At 38.4% G+C, this 19,597-nt stretch overlaps 1 protein-coding gene across 4 annotated transcripts in view; it reads left to right on the top strand.

Moving 5' to 3' along the window:
• Window positions 1-19,597, top strand: part of ST7 (suppression of tumorigenicity 7) — a 202,508-nt gene that overhangs the window by 145,475 nt on the left and 37,436 nt on the right. For all 4 annotated transcript variants that reach the window (XM_083366702.1, XM_083366701.1, XM_083366700.1 and 1 more), the window contains exons 9-10: window positions 10,340-10,454; window positions 19,193-19,265. In XM_083366702.1, the coding sequence (XP_083222828.1) occupies window positions 10,340-10,454; window positions 19,193-19,265 (188 nt within the window). The remainder of the gene's footprint in view (window positions 1-10,339; window positions 10,455-19,192; window positions 19,266-19,597) is intronic.

The following is a 19,597-nucleotide window of genomic DNA, read 5'->3' as shown; positions in this document are numbered from 1 at the left end:
CCCGGCAAGCGAAAGGCGCCCGCCAGCCCCGGCAAGTGAAAAGCGCCCGCCCGCCCCCCGTTGCCTCCTCGTCGCCGGGGCTTAGAGCCCCGGCAAGCGAAAGGCGCCCGCCTGCCCCCCGTTGCCTCCTCGTCGCCGGGGCTGAGAGCCCCGGCAAGCGAAAAGCGCCCGCCCGCCCCCCGTTGCCTCCTCGTCGCCGGGGCTGAGAGCCCCGGCAAGCGAAAGGCGCCCGCCAGCCCCGGCAAGCGAAAAGCGCCCGCCCGCCCCCCGTTGCCTCCTCGTCACCGGGGCTGAGAGCCCCGGCAAGCGAAAAGCGCCCGCCCGCCCCCCGTTGCCTCCTCGTCGCCGGGGCTGAGAGCCCCGGCAAGCGAAAGGCGCCCGCCCGCCCCCCGTTGCCTCCTCGTCGCCGGGGCTGAGAGCCCCGGCAAGCGAAAGGCGCCGGCAAGGATGGGCGGGGAAGCCGGCCGATCGCGCTGAGCCCGCAGGTGAGCGAGAAGGTTAGCGGCCAACCCTTCAAACGAAGGGGGTGGGGAGAGGAACCGGGTCGGGGAGAGCTGTAAGCGGAGAAGGAGGACTCGTAGGCCCCGTTGGCGGCGGCTCAGGGGATGCCCCCGCTCCCTTCAGCGGGGCTCGGCCGAGCTCAGCCAGGTTGGACACCGGGCAGACCCAAGGCGGGGAAGCGGGTGAAATAGGGTCAGGAGCTGGACGGCAGCTTCCTGAAAGAGCGGCGCCGCTGCCCCTTCGCACGGAGGTACGCGCGCACCTCCCCAAAGGTTTGGGGAGGTGCGCGCACAACTCCGGTCGTTCGGAGAGGTGCGCGCGCACCTCTCGGAATGGGCAGGGGCGCCGCTCTTTGCGGAAGCTGCCGCGGCCCATCTGCTAAGCTGCTGCTTTCGGCAGCTTCACAGACGGGCCGCGGCGGGCTTCCTGAAAGAGCGGCACCGCTGCCCATTCGCGCGGAGGTACGCGCGCACCTCCGGTCGTTCGGAGAGGTGCGCGCGCACCTCTTGGAATGGGCAGGGGCACCGCTATTTGAGGAAGCTGCCACGGCCCGTCTGCAAAGCTGCCGAAAGCGGCAGCTTTGCAGACGGGCCGTCACCATCGGGCAACCGGGAACCGGTTCCATCTCATTTTTACAAAAATGGCAGCCGCGTGCGTCCGCGCATGCGCAAAAAACCTTTTTGCGCATGCGCGTGCATGGACACACGCACGCGGCTCCCTCTTTTTTTAATTTGTGATGGAACCGGTTCCCAGTGGCTCTTTTTCTTTTTTAGGTTGCCGACCCCTGCCCTATACCATTTTAGACAAATGTTGTCCAATCTATTCTTAAAAACTTCCAGTGTTGGAACATTCACAACTTCTGGAGGCAAGTTGTTCCACTGATTGACTGTTCTAATTGTCAGGAAATTTCTCCTTAGTTCTAGGTTGTTTCTCTCCTTGATTAGTTTCCATCCATTGCTTCTTGTCCTGCAACCCGATTGAGATCCGCCAGCCAAGCGTAAAATCCCTTGGGGGCACCCAGAAGAGGTCTCTTTTGTTGTCCGCTCTCGCTCTCTTTCTCCCTAGTTGATTTCCAGTGGCTCACAGTGCTCAAAACAGATGACCAACAGGGTCGATTTCAATAAAAATAGAAATCAAGAAGAACGTGAATGGAGGGACATTACCATGAAGATTGATTGAGCAAATCTTATCCAGTTTTTCAAGTGTGTTGAATGGAGAAAAGTGGTATTTCTCATTTTTGATCCTTACACCATGGATTTTAGACAGGTTCCATGTACAGGAGAATTTCCACTCATCAAGGCCAGCATGTCCAGACTAAGTCAGAGCTCCAAGGTCAGTGTTCCCAGGTGTGACGGGTTTGTCCTCCACATGAATTAAAACATGGAACCCAGTGACCTTACGAGACTATTAATAATCTGTCAATGGAACAAAGATTTTTCTCAGGCTCGTCCTTGTTTAAACTCTTCAGTCTCATTTTGTTTAGTTCTCTCTTGATATGTCCCAGTGCCTACTAATTGGAACCATTGACACAGGTGTGATAGTCCCCTTCCTTTCATCTTACAGTTTTAAACATTACTTCACTGATTCATACAATGGATTCCTGCAACAGACCTCAAGAGCCATCTATCTTGAAGCAAACTGAAATAAATTGAAAAAGTTGGGGAAATGACACTATTTCAACTAAGCCCTGCTCATTCAGGCTCCTTATGAACTTGCAGTGGCTGAAGTAGCTTTCATAAACCAGTGCCCTTCCCTGGCAATTCTGCTATGTTTAGAATCATAAGTGGTTCTGCAGGCTCCAGCTGTCTATTTTTAAAATACATTTCAGATTTATTTGTAGTGTTGTGAATTTTGTGCTGTGCCCATGTTGGTGCTCCAGGATATTGTTTTCAAATACAGCACAGTTCTTTCTGTAGCTGGTGTGATACTCTTCATTATATTGCATAAAATTGTGCTATATAATATCTGAAAATATAAATAAAGGATTTGGGGATTTTGTATCTTATCAAGTAGTAGGTTGTGGTCTACTTTATCAAATGCCTTACTGAAATCCAAGTAAATTATATATACAGCATTCCTCTGGTCCACTAATTTTGTTACCTTGTCAAAGAATGCAATAAGATTTGTTTGGCATGAACTGTTTTGACAAACCCATGTTGGCTTTTGGTTCATGCCAGTCTTAATGCTGGTATTAAGAATCTTAGAATGAAGCTTTAGTTAAAGTTTTCAGTCTATCCCTGTATGAAGTTTCATTACCTCTATACTAATAATGTGTAGACAGATGTGCAAACCTTCCAGGCAAGATTTCCTAGATTTATTGACAATTCTAGTTCACAATCAGGGACACCTTCCCTCCCTCTTTTTTAAAAAACTGGTCTTAGCATAAGGACCATATATGGCCCCAGTAAGATCAAATTGTATGTCAGGCTTTGGATCTGTTATTGGTACACCTTAATTTACTTATATTGTCCAACAGGTAATTTTTATATCAGTTTATGCATTCTTAACTCTGATTGTGTTTCTATAAGTAGGCTTCTTCTATAGTATCTAAAGGCACTAGGTCCATGATGTCGAACCTATGGCACGCATGCCACAGGTGGCACACAGAGCCCTCTCTGTGGGCATGCACGCCCTCGCCCCAGTCCTAGGCCTTCAGCTGGGTTTTATAAAACCTTTTCACTTTAGGCCTCCACTGCAGTGTGCAAAAAAGAGGTTCAATCGATCAATCAATTTCAACTTCTCGCGGGGAAAAAAGATCACGCAGTGATCTTCCCAAAAGTTGGAATTCATTGATTAAACTTTTTAGTTGCACCCAGTCTGCCATTACCACCACAGCCATGCCCACCCAATTGGCCACACCCACCCAATTGGCCACACCCACCCAATTGGCCATACCCACCCAATGGGCCACGCCCACCCAGCACCTGACAGCACACAAGTGGGTTTTGGGTTGCAGTTTGGGCACTTGGTCTCTAAAAGGTTCGCCATCACTGCACTAGGTTGTTACAGGCTGCTCTAGAGTGTTTTGTAAAGGAAAATACTTTTATTAGGAGAAGCTGATGGCAGGCATAGAAGGCAGGATCTATGAGGGTGTCCCGCTCAGATCAATAGGTTAAAAGAGTCCCAAGCAAACCCCACCTAATAATTCATCTGGTCAGTTTAAATGAACCAATCCACAGGTGTTAAGTCCACTATGGGAACAGAGCTGATAACGGGGTCCCATGCTTGTGAAGATGTTGTTAGGTCTTTGCACCTTCCCTTCTGCAGTGAGAGATAAGCCAGATGGCCGGAGGCACATTCCTTTCTTACCACAGGTTGACATCAAGGGAGAAACAGTTCAAAGAGTAAGTATATAGAAACAGCAGAAGGGATATATTGTAGCAAAGCAGAAAAACATACCACAGAGCCTTCCCCCCTCCCCCTCAGGAGAACAGCAGAACCCACAGAAAGAAATGGAAAGAATTGAAATAGATGCCCCCCCAGGAAAGGAATGGGTTCTGACATCCTGCCCCCCTTAGAAAAAAGAGAAATCTACCTGTAGAAAATAAAACAGAAAAAAGGGAGACAAAGATTAGTCTAGTTTATCTGGATATGCAGTGTGAAAGTAATCTGGGGGCTCTGACATGACATTTCTGAACCCACTCATTTTGGGAATGAGGCAGATGTTTCCATGCTACTAGATATTAGGTGGAACCATGGTGTTTTCTGGAATCTAGAATTTCCTTTATTTCAGAATATTGTTCACCTTCTACCATGATTGGATGAGGGGAGGGAGCTGCAGCTGGTCTTAAGAGCGATTGCAGTTCGCATTTCAGAAGGCTGCAATGAAAAATTGGGTGAACCTGTTGGAACGTCTTAGGGAGCTCCAATTCTATCGTGACAGGATTGATTATTCATTTAATGGGAAATGGTCCCACAAATTTTGGTCCTAACTTCTTTGAGGGCTGCAGGGATTTTAGGTATTGTGTTGACAGGTAAACTTTCTCTCCTACTTGAAACGGGTTGGGTTCACTTCATTTCTTATCTGCCTGGAATTTATATGCTTCCTTAGCCTCATCTAAAGCCTTTTTTACAACCGGCCAGATATTTTGTAATTGTGTAATCCATTCCTTCAGGGTAGGTATGGTCAGTTCACTTGATGGAAGTTCAGGCATTGGGTTGAAGCTTTGTCCCATTGCCACCTGGAAAGGAGTGTAGCCTGTGCTGGAATGTACTACATTGTTGTAAGCGATTTCTGCGAATGGGAGTAGTTCAGTCCAATTATCTTGCCGGTAGTTAATGAAGCATCTTATGTACTGCTCCAGTACTGAGTTCAACCATTCAGTCCCACCATTTGTCTGTGGATGAGGACTAGATGACAACCCCTGAGTGGTCCCCAAAAGTCCCAGAAATGCTTTCCAAAACTCTGATGTGAATTGTACTCCTCTATCCAAAGTCTATAAATGTGTTGGATAAACAGCTTTGCATTGAGGATTTCTTGGTATGGGATAAAATGTACTTGTTTAGAGAACAAATCCATCATGACCCAAATGACTGTGTTCCCCCCACTTTCCAGTAACTCCACAATAAAATCCATAGAAATTTCTTTCCAAGGCACTGATGGGGCCACTACTGGTTGCGACAAGCCTGGGGTCTTCCCTTGTCTTCTCTTAGCTGCAACACAAATTGGGCAACTAGCCACGTAGCTTTCAATGTCCTTTGTCATGGTGCTTAGGTTCTTGTGGCTTAGGAACCATTCATTAGTTTCTAGTGCTTTTTTTAATTCAATCCCTGTTTGGCTCACTACGGGCTGCTAAAGTTTGGCTTGGTGGTGACTTGCGGTGCTAATTGTTTTGATGGCATGAGTGGGTTTGTTATCTTTGTTCTGTTGCTGTTGTATTGGGGCAATCTGGACAATGTGTCAGCTAAGAAATTCTTTCCTCCCAGTAAGTGCTTTAGAGTGAAATTAAATCGGTGGAAATGCTGCGAACCCACAAAAGAAATGGAAAGAATTGAAATAGATCTCCCCCAGGAAAGGAATGGGTTCTGACACCTAGCTTGTTTTCAGATCTACATTCCAAGTAATGATATAGATTGATAAAGTGTGAAGTATGATTCTCAATGACAACAGTATAGTGACAAACCCAGAAAAAAGCACCAATGAAAACAATTGTGTATTAAAACCAGGAATTCCTTGTAAGAGTGTAGGAAAAAAACCCAATCAAATTACATGACAAAGCCTAAAAAGAGATGCCATTTTGGGATTGGGGTATCAAACTAGATAGCAAAATAAGTTGTATATTTCCCTATGGTTTTAAACAAGGGTACAATAAATAATTGTTTATTGTGTAAGAATTTATGGAGAAAGTTTAGTTTCAATAACTCTCATCCTATAAGGCTACCATGTAATTCAGTTTACTTATTTAGAAATTCTCCTGACAGGCAGTCCTTTCCTGCTGAAAGATTTCAACTCCTCTCCATGCATAGAGGGAAATGCTTTGTGGTAACAGAGTGAAATTTTGAATTCCACTTTACAAAAAAAGACAAATGTAGTAGCTCAGTATGTGAAGCATATTGGTGTTCTTTTTTATTGCATTTATTTTATTGCATTTATTTTAAGACTCTTGGGATGGTTATTGTACAATCCAAAATCACTTTAATCAGATAAACAAGGCACTTTAAAAAGAGCTCTTTTCTGATAAAATTGTTATTGGTTTCCAAGTCTCTCTAGACAATGTACTTTTCTTCTTATTCTTTTCATGTCTTCTTTTAAAATAAGGAACAAAAAGATTAATAAAATGAAACAAATATAATGTCAGGGCCTACTTCAAGCCCACATCTTAAGAAAGCAGAACTCTTGGAAACAGTTTCTTCCAAGCAGGAACCTTTATTAAGAATGGGAGATAGCAGGCATAATAGACAGAATCTGAGGGATTCCCTCACAGGTCAGTATTTTAAAGTGTCCGTAAGCAAACCCCACCCCACAGTCATCCGGGCGGTGCAGACCGGCAAATCCCCAGGTGTTAGGTTCATCGATGGGAAAAGAAAGATAACATCAGTCCGGCTTTGTTTGTGCACAATCATTCCACAGCTCTTCACACTTCATTTTGAGGACGGAGCTGCCTCATGCACCCCTGTTTTAGACCAATTCTTGAAGGATTTTTTTAACCAAGTGGTGAAAGATTGAGTTTTTGCAATTCATCTATTTAGGAAAGTATAGTTTTTTCCAGTACAGTTTGAGTTGTTCCTTTCTCACTGTTTTGTGATACAGGTATCTTAAGACCTGACAGAACATTTATTTTCATTTTAAAACATTTTCTATAATAAGCATAGCAATATTTAAGTAAATTTTGGAGCTGGCTTCAATGTCTTAACTCAATCCTGGAAAGTTAATAATGATAAAAATTGAATATTTCAATGTAGATATATTGACCCTGAATAAGAAGGATTATGCATATTTCATCTAGTCAGTCTTTGACTTTTCTAGATTACAAATGGTTTTGGAGAATGCAATTTAATGTGCTAGTAAAATTAAAATACTCTTTCTGATCTTCGTAAGTAAAATTAGGAACACAAGAACTGTTGCTGCATGATTAAACAAATGAACCTTAATAAGGTGAACATGATTATATATCCCTAGAAAAAATGTCCATATGTCTTGAATAGGATCTATTTAATTTAGCATATTCTTGCTGTGTTTTGATAATTACCTTTTTAAAGCCAGCTATCATTACTCATCCATACAATTATAGTTTGTTGGTTCTCGGTAAATCTTTTAATGGCAGTTGTTTTATGAATGTATTTCTTCAGATGGGCCTTAGATGCTATCCATTTCTTGATTTTTCCATTATTTCTCAATCCTTTGCTCCTTCCTTTTTCTAATTTTTAATTGACTTCTGGAACACGCAAATAATAAGGAAATGTGGTAGTAGAATGTAATACTATGAAAAACAATTTTTGGATGTTTTCATTGTTTTATTAATTGCTTTAACTTTTCTATAGTTTTAAAAGCCACCCGGAGTTACTTGGCTGGGATGGGAAGCTATAGAAATCAATCAATCAAATAAACAAATAAAACATCTTTAACCTCTTTCCTATGCTCCCTATCAGGAAATCATATGAAAATGTCTTATTTTTTTAATAAAAGTTTTATTGATTTTTAAAATTACAGTTTTTAGCGCTTAGTAAACAACAGGTTGTCTGGGTTCAAATATTTAACATTAACTTCTTCAATATAAATCTGTTCATTACTACACAATCCAGTAGTTTTTCTCTGATCCTCCTTTCTTCTCCATATTTTTTCCATTTTCTCCTCATTATATTGTTACAGTTTTTGGTACTGTTAATGTATGCAAAGTTAGATATAAGCATCTTCATCATATTTTACTAATATCATACAAATAATAATATCAATCTGTAAATCAATTATGTCAATTCATTAATCAATATCCTGTTTTTGTGCTCTTGTTAAGGTTAGATTTCCATCAGTATTTGAAATATCTTTATCAGTTATAATTTTCTCATAACTGATTCAAATCAATCCTCCTCTTATCTTCATATTTCCTATATCAAAAAAGAGGGAAAAATACTATGTTAATTCTAAATCATATCTTTCATTATAAAAGTCTAATTATATCTAAGGGTCATCCATGCTTTCAGCCTTATTCAAACAAGTATTTAAATATATAATGCCCCCTCTAAAAGGTCAAATCTTCTGATTTTAAATCTGACCCAGGAATTTTCTTTCTATTTTTGTAAAAATTGCTTGGAATGAGGAAGGCAATTTAGGTACAGTATTTTGGGTGTGGGGGGGGGGGAATTCCACCCATTTATATTCCTTAAACAACTCCCAGTTCCTTTCTTCCTCAATTTCTCTTTTCATTCCTTGTCTCCCAAGTTGTGACATTTCCCTTAACAGCTCTATATTCCATTTTTTAAAGTCTTCTTCCTCACCAGCAGTTATATTTTGCAGACCTAAGGGGTAAAAGGTTTTTTGCATTTTCATTGTTAGGTCCTGCAGTATTTTGTTTGTATATAGTTGTTTATATTTCCCTTCTTTTATCTCTTACATCTCTAAATCCATTTCCTCTGTTTCATCTTCTGATTTCTGGATTATTTGTTCATATTTTGTAGTCGTTATCTGGGAACTTTCTAGTTGTAGATTTAATTTGGAGATTAGCTCATTTATATTGTCTAAATTGTTTTTAGTCTCATTATGATTTCTTTTTATTTCTCTTTGTATTCAACAATTGTTTGGAGAATTAGTTGTAGCATAGAATATATTTCTTTCTGAAAGGTGTTTGTTTTTTCTTGACATCTTTCCTGGAGATCTCTAGTATCACCAGACTCAGTAAGAGTAGATCAAAATTTCCTTTAGTTTTCTGGTTTTTATATGTATCCTTTATAATCCAATAGATTCCAAAGTATAGGTTCAGTTCTGAAAGCAATATTTTATAGTAATCCTTTGTCTCAAGTATCCAAAAAATTGTCAATCAGTCAAGGTTGTAATCCACAATGTTTGAAGTGTTCAAAATGTTCAACCTCTCTGAAAATAGCTCAAAAATCTCTCCCAGCCAGGCATAGTCCAAGGTCAAATTTTTCTTTCTCTCCTACTAGCTCTTGGAGTTAAAAGTCCAAGCTCAGTAGATATTTATAATCCTAGAAGGTCAGAGTGATAAGTATTCCAAAATATTTTCCTTTATTGCCAGCTGTTCTTCTAAGCTAGGAGTCACCAAGCTACCAGGAAGCAAATTATTGTGCTGTACACAAATCCACCACTAGATGTCATTCAAAGTCCATTTTCTACTCTTAAAACAAAGGATTGATTTCTTATATTTCACCTCAATGTTTTTTTTTCAAAGAGAAAACCTTAACAGTTATCTCAGTTCTCAAATTTATCAAAACTGTAGCTTTATGTTACTTCATTATTGTATGTTTCTGTCCCCCATAAAATCAAAATGCCGCTTCTGTTTACATTCAGATGTTTTTAGCTTCTTGGGAGCCTTTGCCAGGAAATTCAGTTGTAAAATAGTAAGGAAAGGATCAATATTCTCACCCAGTTCCAAACATGTAAAGGATCAATATTCTCACCCAGTTCCAAACATGTAAAATGTTTACAATGTATTAAGTAGTGTTTTTTTCTTCTTCGGTTGTCAGCAGCTAATGCCCAGCCACAGGAATGTAGCCTGTTGGTTTGGAGGGCTTTCCTTGGACTGAATGGAAAGGCTGCCATCTCTCCATGATCAACAAGGCACCCCTCCTCTTCATCGCCTCTTTGTGGGGATTTTAGGCCCTTTTTAGGGCCCCAAGCAGGGCAAAATCGGGCATGAAAGGCAGAGCTCTGCCTTCTTGCATCCCATCTCACTGCAACACAAACTGGACGTCTCAGGAAATCATATGAAAATGTCTTAATAAGGCATGAGAAATTGGGTTTAAAGAAAGTTTATCTTAAAGCTAAGTATACCTTACCAGCATTTCAGAATATCCAGTTGATCCAAATCAGGTTCTCATTATAATATATGGAAGCCTACTTAAGCCCTAACTCATCAATTTTCCATTCTTTTGGTTGCAGGATAGAAAACTGGTCTGAAAAACAAAAATGTTGTTCATCAGCTTAGTCTCTTTGATCCCTCTAGCTTAGTACTTGCTTTACTAGAAAATTTCAGTGCATTGTTTTTAATGCCGCTGTTCTTGGATTTATTAAACCAACCATATATGTCTATGGATTGTTTTCATGTTCTAAGTTCAGAGAAGGGCGGGATGAGATTATTAAATGTGAATAGTCATTACAATTTTATTTTATATTTGCCATGTTAAATACCTGTTAAATATTAAGCCTATTTTCTTTCCTTCTTTATAGTTGATGAAGGAATTCCCTCTTCTTAGTATGTTCAACATCCATGAAAATTTGCTAGAAGCTTTGCTGGAGTTACAAGCATATGCAGATGTTCAAGCTGTTTTAGCAAAATATGATGGTAAGTGAAGTAGTTCTTTATATACCCTGATTCTCTGTGTCTGTATGGATATAAAACAATGGAGAGCAATGTCCTTTAACAAAATCATGTTTAAGGAGGGAAAGGTCCATGTTCTGAATTTCTTTTTCTTTGTATTGTAGGGTTTTCTTAAGCAGATATAGTAAGTTGTAGCTTCCAAATAATTTCATTTAATTTATGATACCTAGTTTTTAAATGTTGTAGTAGTGAAGGACAATTACTCCTTCCTCTCATCATTCTATTTTTTTCTTGGTGAACATCAGTTTTACTAACTCTTCTATGAGTTTGTGATGTACAAATATTTTTGTCAGTGACTTTGTACGTTTTTGCTTTACAAAAAAACTTTCTAATTTCATTAGAACCTAAGGTGAAGTTATAGGACCTAAGCAAGAACTATTTATTTCTTCCTTATTTTCTTACTTTAGAAGTGCTATTCAAACTGTTGAAAACAGGTACAGATAAGAATGTTCAGGAAGACTCGGAAGAAGAAAATAAGTGACTGAGTCATTTTCTTCTAGCAGTAGCAGTTTGATATTGCAGCCTCCAAAATTGCTAACTGTAGAAACTACAAATGTGGAATCTAAGATTGCTTCTGGCCAGAACAATTTCTCTTTCTGTTGCATTCTTCTTGGTAGCTATTATTATTATTATTATTATTATTATTATTATTATTATTATTATTATTATTATTATTATTTTATTAGTTTTCCAATATTACAATATTATCTTTAAAAAGCAACGTGGTGTCCGGGTTACAATAGTTCCATTTCAGACAAATACATATTATTACAAATCTCCAAATTATTGTAACCAATACTTCCTCTCTTTTTTCCTTTAATACATACTATCTCTTATCTAAATTAACATACTTCTCATTGCTATCCATCAGCCATTAAATAGTTTTTTTATATTTATCAATATTTTAGTATATTTTAACATTCCATCTTTAAAACATCAAACACCTTATATATTTTTCTAGCTTTAATTTTACATTGATATTGAAATTAAACATTTAAGATTTCTCATTTTCATATTGCTAAATAACCTCCTTTCCCTTTACACAATTTTCTCCAATATCTAGTAATGTAATCCAGTTCTTATTTATCTCATTTCCATATCCGTATCAGTCATACAATATTTAGAATAGTAGTCATTAAAATACCAATTGCAAGGAGGAGAAAGAAGAGGAGGACAATATAATATTCTTGTTTCTCATTTATAGTTTCCACATATTAAAAATTAACCAAACTTTCTTCCATTTCAACATTTAATACATCCTCTCATGTCTCTACATCCAAGTATATTAGTTACATTCTATCATTTTTAGCATATATACATCTTAACCCATATCATTTAAAGAACTCAATATTTCAATGTTAGTATTCATATATCTGTATTTTATTTTTATTTTATTTTTATTTTTTTAGTTAGTATTTTTGTCTATTCATCAAAACAATCTCTCGTAATCCCAATACAATCCTGTCTATTTTGGTATTATCTATTTCAGGCCTCTTAAAAATGAATCTTATTCTTGCTTTCTTCCTTTGCCATGTCATTTTTCGCTTCTTTGCCTCAGGGTCATCAAAGCATGGATTTGTTTTTGAAACTCTTCCATAGTGAAGTTTCACATCTGGTGTTCAAGGTTACTCTTATCTTGTTTTTCTTAAATATTTTCTTGATTTTTTTAAAAGAGAAAGTCAGATTGCAATTTCACGTTTAGCCACTGGGTGTCCCCCAAGTACTTTGAAAATTCTTTTCTTTTAGTCCATTTCATTCTTCAACTTTTTTAAAAAAAAACACCACCCCTGGGCTTGCTTGCCGCTTATTTGAAGGGAGGGTTGAATTTCCCCCTCCCTCTCCACAGGGGGGAAAGTACTTAGCAGCTTATTTAGGTGAAAAGAAGAAGATTAAGGTATAAGAGAGGAATCTTACCCCCATCTCTTCCACGCTGCTTTAATGTTGCCTGATGGTAAGTTTGACTTCAGCTGTCTGCAGCCTAGTAACTGGCCATATTCCTATGGCCAGTCTTTCGTCCACCGGTACAAAGGGAATGCAGGCACTAATGGGGGGGTTGCGGCTCCCCCACATTTCTGCAAAAGCCCCTTCTGTCTGGTTGCCCCTCCAGGGCGGCTCTTCGGTCCTTTTAGGACCCCCCAGCGATGCGAATCTGGACGTGGAAGATGAGAGCCATCCTCCAGACATCCATGATGGCTGACTTGGCAACCCGGAAGCCTGGATAGCTAATTTTTAAAGGACATCTAAAATAACCCATTTTTAAAAACTTGAAAGTATCCATTTTTATGCTAAGCCACCCCTCAATCTTTTGCTGTTGGATGGCATATAAATAAGGTTTTTGAGCAGTATGTAAATTAGTACAGTGTTCCTTATCTTTATTGCTAGTGTTAGATCAGTATTTCAGTCCACAGACACTTACAAAGCAGCACACTGTGACATACTTTGTGTGAGGTTGCTGCTAAAAAAGAACTGCCACAGGCTTGAATAAGTAGAAAAAGACTTAAAATAAAGGCTTAAAACTTAAAATGTTTTTAAGAGACTGAGAAATAGTGCCATAAGCACCACTAGGGCAATAGGTCAATCTCCTCTAAGCATACTGATTTAATATTTCTTCACATTTCTTAGTTGAAGTAGCCTTCTAAGATGTTCTTTGGTGCCTGTTCCACTAACGTAAACCTGTTTTCAGCAAGATTTCTCTCCAACATACGTGGTACTGTACAAGACATTAAACTCCTCCACAATTTGCTGTGTGCATTCTGAGAAATCCAACTGCTGTGATCCTCAGTATGGCACTTAGGCGTTCTAGGAAAAGAGGTCTCCATACGTCACCTCTATATTTGCTGTCCCACTTGATTTTTTTTACATTCTATATTTTGTAAAAATAATAAAGAATTTGCAACATGAAAAGTACCTTAGGCATAATTTCTTTTTCTAAGAATGTCCTGGTCCATAAATGGACTCCATAAGACTTCATAGAAATTAAATGCTTGAAGTATTAAGTGCTTGAAGTTAGGATTGGACAAAAAAACTGCAGCAATAGAAGGCACTAGAGGGAATTGCATTTTGATAAATGTCCCCCATATGAACCAGGGCCTTTCAATCAATAAATTTATTATTACAGCCAAAGCCCAACACATAAATCAAACATTCAAATAAAACTAAACTAAACAGAACAAACACAAGAATACATAGCAATATATTACAATTAATGATGTAATCAGTGGATACCAAGGTCTGCCTAGTTTTACAGACAGTATAACAAAAACTAGCTACCTTCAGAAAAACTGAATCATACTGACCTAACAATAAAAATACACTGAGTATAGTCTAATGCTAGATAAAAACATATAATAAAATTAATTATAAAAGATTATTTAAAAAGATCTAAAATGTTTATTTATGTTTCTGGTGAATCCCCAATGCTGCTGTGTAGAATCTAGCCACCTGTGCCGTGATCACTGCCTGTTTGTCCTTAAGCAGCCACTGGAGATAAATACTTTCCGAATGACCAGGATACCAATCAATTATGGGGAAGATATGGTTTTTCCGAATAACTCTATAGAAGGAACATTGAAGGAGTATGTGTCCAATGGTCTCCATGTCTCCTGAGCCACAGGAGTAGAGTCTTTCAGCCAATGGTGTCTTTTTATACTTGCTGTACAGGACTGCCGATGGAAACACATGGCACCGTGCAAGTGAGAATGCTTTCCGGTGGTTTACTGACTCCAACTGACTAAGATACCTGACAGGTGTAACCACGTAACTAATAGAGTCTGGAGCCAGAAACAGTGGAGCCATACCTAAGTCCGCTTGCCTCTCGATGTCCTGAACCAGGACTTTTTGAAAATAGACATTTTGCTAGAAAGTGCACAACTAGTCCTCAGAATTTCAGATATGTCACATTAGAACAAAAAGTATGGGGAGGAGGACCCTGCCTAATTGCATAATTGTAATCATAATCATAATAGTAAAGTTGAAAGGGACCTTGGAGGTCATCTAGTCCAACCCCCTGCTCAGGCAGGAAACCCTATACCATTTCAGACAAATGGCTGTCCAGTCTCTTCTTAAAAACTTCCAGTGTTGGAGCAGCTTCTGGAGGCAGGTTGTTCCACTGGTTAATTGTTCTAACTCTCAGGGAGTTTCTCCTTAGTTCTAGGTTGCTTCTCTCTTTGGTTAGTTTCCATCCGTTGCTTCTTGTCCTGCCTTCAGGCGCTTTGGAGAACAGCTTGACTCCCTCTTCCTTGTGGCAGCCCCTGAGATATTGGAACACTGCTATCATGTCACCCCAGTCCTTCTCTTCATTAAACTAGACATACCCAATTCCAGCAGCCGTTTCTTATATGTTTTAGCCTCCAGACCTCAAATCATCTTTGTTGCTTTGTTGCATTTTTCAGTTGAATTCAGACATCTTTTTTGATTTACTATTAAAGGATTTTAACTGCCTTTGTTCTGAAAGACATTGCTTTTATAGCAAAAATATTCTAAGAAAAAAAGAAGTTCTGGCTTTTTAGGTAGCAAAAGGGGGTGTGGAAAGATACACAAACTAATGGAATAATGGATTACATAGAACTGATAAAGTGACAATTGCTGAACTACAAAACCTTAATTATGTTTTCTAGTAACAGTACATATCTTATTGTTGGCATTGCTTCCCTGTTGACCTTGACTTGTTGCCAGGTGCACCATATGAATTGGCTATGTAATTACATATTATTTGTTTATAAATACGGCACTTGCTTGTTCTTTGTAACAAAAGAATGAACTAGAAGTGTCAGACAGATTTAATAAACTCTGGTTTTAAAATTTAATAAAATTCTTGCTATTTATTTAATGGGCTTGGAAACAATTTTTATTCATAGACAGCTCTAAGGACTCCAGTTGTATAATAAAGATTACCACAACCTACAGTTGCAAATGCTTCCAGCTTCTCCATCTTGCAGGAAGTAAGCCTGAATCTGTTCATTCCTATCCAAACCCTGACATTCCCAAAGCACTAGGATAGTGCTTTGACCATATATTCTGTTTGGCCTGAAATTGAGATGAGCGATGGGTATCATGATATTTGACCCTGTGTTGATGAATCACTTACCATTGCTGCTTAAACTATGGAGCAGAGAAAGTTGAACACTGTGGGACCTTTCAGACTTGACCTTTCCCTTCCCGTCACTACCAATTGAAATAGGTCCCAGAGAATCTATAACACTATGTTTTCTTTTCCAGTCCCAGAGACAGTTCAAAATGATTCTATAATTGATGTGATAAAAGGCAACTGAGAAGTTGAAGAGGACTAGGAATCTTGCCATATATCACCCACTAATTTGTGTGTTCTTGGTAAGATACCCTAGCATAAAACCCATCTAAAAAGAGTCAAAATAATCCATCTCATCTAGAGCCTTCCAATGTCAGCTCTAGCCCCTCCTCAATAATCTTTGCTATAAAGGAAGGTTCAAGACTGGATGATGGTTCTGCCAACTATCTGAAAACCATTAAGCAATGAAAACAGTGCTGTTTTCAAGGTTAGTAACACTACCTCTTCTCTCAAGGATGCATTTGCTGTCATTCTAACCCAGCAACCTTTCATCAGCCTGGAGGCTTTTACCAGCCAGTTAGTGCAGGTATCTAATCACAATCCACTGATAGTATTACCAAGACCATGTCCATTTCTTCAGGATGAATAGATTCAATTTCCCAGATAGCTTTACAAGGTGAGATATTTTTATCTTAGCTGAATATGACTAGCTAATATCCAATTCTGCATGGATCTAAAAACTGTTTTATCATTCAGTTACACTGCAAATCCTTTACAGTCATCCAGCAAATATTCTGTCATTCAACTTTTCCTAAAAGATTTGAACACACTTCAGAAAAGGCTGCTAATCAGCAATCTCAGGACAGAATAAAGGCATAGAAAAAAAACAAGCCTTACCCATGATTGGACAGATCCATTGTCTAATCTTGTCTTCCACCAACATTGCTCTCTGCATCTTTTTTGCCACTTCACTTCTCAGAGTTCTTTGGTAAATCAAGTCTACAAGTGTATCAACAAACCAAGAAAGTCTGCACAGGTGGAATTCTGTCCAAAGCAATGGTTGCCCATACATTCAGTTGATTGGACAAGAACTCTGGAAATGCCCAGCAAAATCTCAGAAGAAATTTCTTGGAAGACAGAAAATCCAGTGGGTGCTTGTGCAGACCAATCAAATACTTCCATCCATTTGCAGAGGGGTAGTAAACCATTTTAATGGTGATGAGCATGAAAATTAGTTAAGATGTATAGAGTGGTACTTGGTACTCAATTGCTTTGAAACTTATCTAATTTGTTCCTCAACACATTTTGACATGAAACTTTGTTCCTGTGATCATTGTTTGGTACTCAATGCCCAAGCTAGAACTTGTCAGTGTCAGCTGCCTTGTGACTCATTACATTATTCCTTATGGAAAAAAAACTGTTTGGTACTCATTCTTGTCACATCTCTCGAAACCAATTAAGGATGAATACTGAGGTAACAGTGTACTTTATATTGTGGCCCTTATTTTTCATTACTTATAAAATACTGAGCTTCCACTCATGATTAATAAATATTATTAGTGTTGAACAGTCTTGGTTCAATAGAAATTCCATATTCTAAGCAGAAATTACACTCCAATCATCAATATCATTCCCAAATGCACAAAAAGCTTTTTTCGTGAAACATAATAAGAAGACATATAATACAACAGCAATACAGTATTTCTATCTGTATGTATGCACATTTTATTATAGTTAAAATAATTTGAAACATTTAAAATATTAGGTCTGTCAGATTAGGCAACCGCTTGATGGCAGCAAAAAGGTATTGAAACCCCAAATTTATTTATTTTTATTGGTCATATGAATTTTTTGCAGCCCTGATATTATTATAAGAGTTGTGTAGGATGAATATAAAGACACAACTTCAGATGTTGCTTCTGGTGTCTGGTACAATATTCCAACTGCAAAGAATTCACGTTAAGCACTTTGTTTCTATGATGGCCAGACAGGAAAAAAAAATCAGAAGCAACATGTGAGGACAAGAATTCCCTCATTTTATTTTTTTCCCCAGGAGCTAATGTCCAGAAATTTACAAATCAGTTACTTCTGGTCTCTGATTCAATGAGCAGTTTTTGCCTCACCCCATTTGCAAAGTGAGTCATCGAGTCTTTCCTTGACAAACTACACATTGTACCAAAATATGCAAGTTTCAGCTATCTGGTGTCCCAGATTAAAATTATTACAATGCATAAATTTATGTATAGTTTGGTTTGCATATAAAATAAATAAGAAATTAACATTTGATGTGAATTTTTGATTATCAGTGGATCAATTTTTTTTTCATGATCCCAATGGAGTTTTGAAAACTGAAAACCTGACTGGGTATTAGTTCGCTTAATGAGGCAAAACTGAGAGTGACCACTAGATTAACCACACTCTGAATGGAGAGGTCCAACTGTAGTTCAGACACTATTCTATTAAAATCTCAATGGGATGCAATAAGAGTAGGCTGTTTCGTGTAATGTTTGGTAGTGTTTGCTATGGCATTTGAACCTGGAAACTACTTGCTTCTGTCTGTTTGTTTATTTATTTTTCTTTTGTGGTTATTATGCTTGCCTGAGATTTAGGACTTCGATGATGGTAACTGGCCATTTATCTTGTCTATTTGCTGTGAATAGGAAAAGAGCAGAATATCAATTGGTTAAATAAATAATAAGGGCAACCACAGTGAAGTTACAGCAGTTTGGATGCACAAATTTGATGGTTTGAGTCAAGGACTAAACCTTCTAAGTACTGATGGTTTGAGACTGATTAAGCATATTCTATTTTGGTAAATGGAAAAAAAAGATCTATTGATTAATTTTTGCTTGCTTCTCTGGCCTCTTTTTTTGCTTTTGTCTCTGGAGATATCTGCACATGCTCCACAGATGCCAATGAGCTTTAAAATGCATTACTCCTCTTATATTTCAAAGAACCTTAAGAATAGTTGACTAATGGAGACTACTTAAACAACAATCATGCTAAATATATTACATTTTTCTGTGAATTTATATATAGTCTCATAAGATAGATAAGGATCTTTTAAGCTAGTAATTGGTATGGTTACCCACACTCTAGCCTCTACTTTGATGAGGCCTGTCTCTAGCCTTAAGGTAGCATTAGAGATACATTTTGGGGCTTGAAGGACTGATCTTAAGAATTTGGATTGGAACAAGTTCTAATGGTGCAAAATTAAAAAAGGGACCCAACTTAGCATCATAGAAAAGTTGCATTATTGGCTTGACCTTAAATAATTTGAATGTAATGTAATGGCCACTCATTTTCCTGAGGAATTTAATCATAGTAGATGAACTCCTTTAAGCCTTTTCAGCAACATAATCACGGTAGGGAGTCCCAGTATTGTCAGAATGTAGGACTATTCCAAGATTTTTAAAACAGGAAACCTGTTCAAATTTACTGCCATCTATCCTCCAAGAGTGATTTTTGGGCCTTTAGGCAAATGCCATGATTTTGATTTTCTGATACTTCATAAAAGGTTTTCCCATTTCATCAAATTAACTTCTACTGAGTATTGATAGCTGTCTATGTCTTATTCTTTACCCTTTCATTTTCTCTACTGCCCACTTTTAATAATCCATCTTCGGTGCAGACATAGAAGAATCATACATTTTTAATTTTATTTTCTTTCCAACAGATATAAGTTTACCAAAATCAGCAACAATATGCTACACAGCTGCCCTTCTCAAAGCTAGAGCTGTCTCTGACAAGTAAGTTTGGAAGAATTCCTGCCTGCTGAAATTTTACTCTGTAAATGTGGCAAAACATTTTGCATAGTTGAAGGTTATTCATCCTGGCAGGAAAACTTTAGGCTTGTCATAAGTATGCAATATATTTACTACCAAGAATGGATACTGTAGGGAAAATGAATTCTATATTGTTTAATTGGGAAAAAACAGCTAGCTGCTTGCTTTCTGCAAGCAAAAGAAATTTGAATGCAATAAATGTAATTCTGACAACATAGCTTTTGTTGTTGTTAGTTGCGAAGTCGTGTCCAACCCATTGCGACCCTATGGACAACGTTCCTCCAGGCCTTCCTGTC

This window comes from Vipera ursinii (assembly GCF_947247035.1).
Source record: "Vipera ursinii genome assembly, chromosome: 6".
Classification (NCBI taxonomy): Eukaryota; Metazoa; Chordata; class Lepidosauria; order Squamata; family Viperidae; genus Vipera; species Vipera ursinii.
The sequence above is the reverse complement of the archived record's forward strand: the minus strand, read 5'-3'. Positions and strand labels throughout refer to the sequence as shown.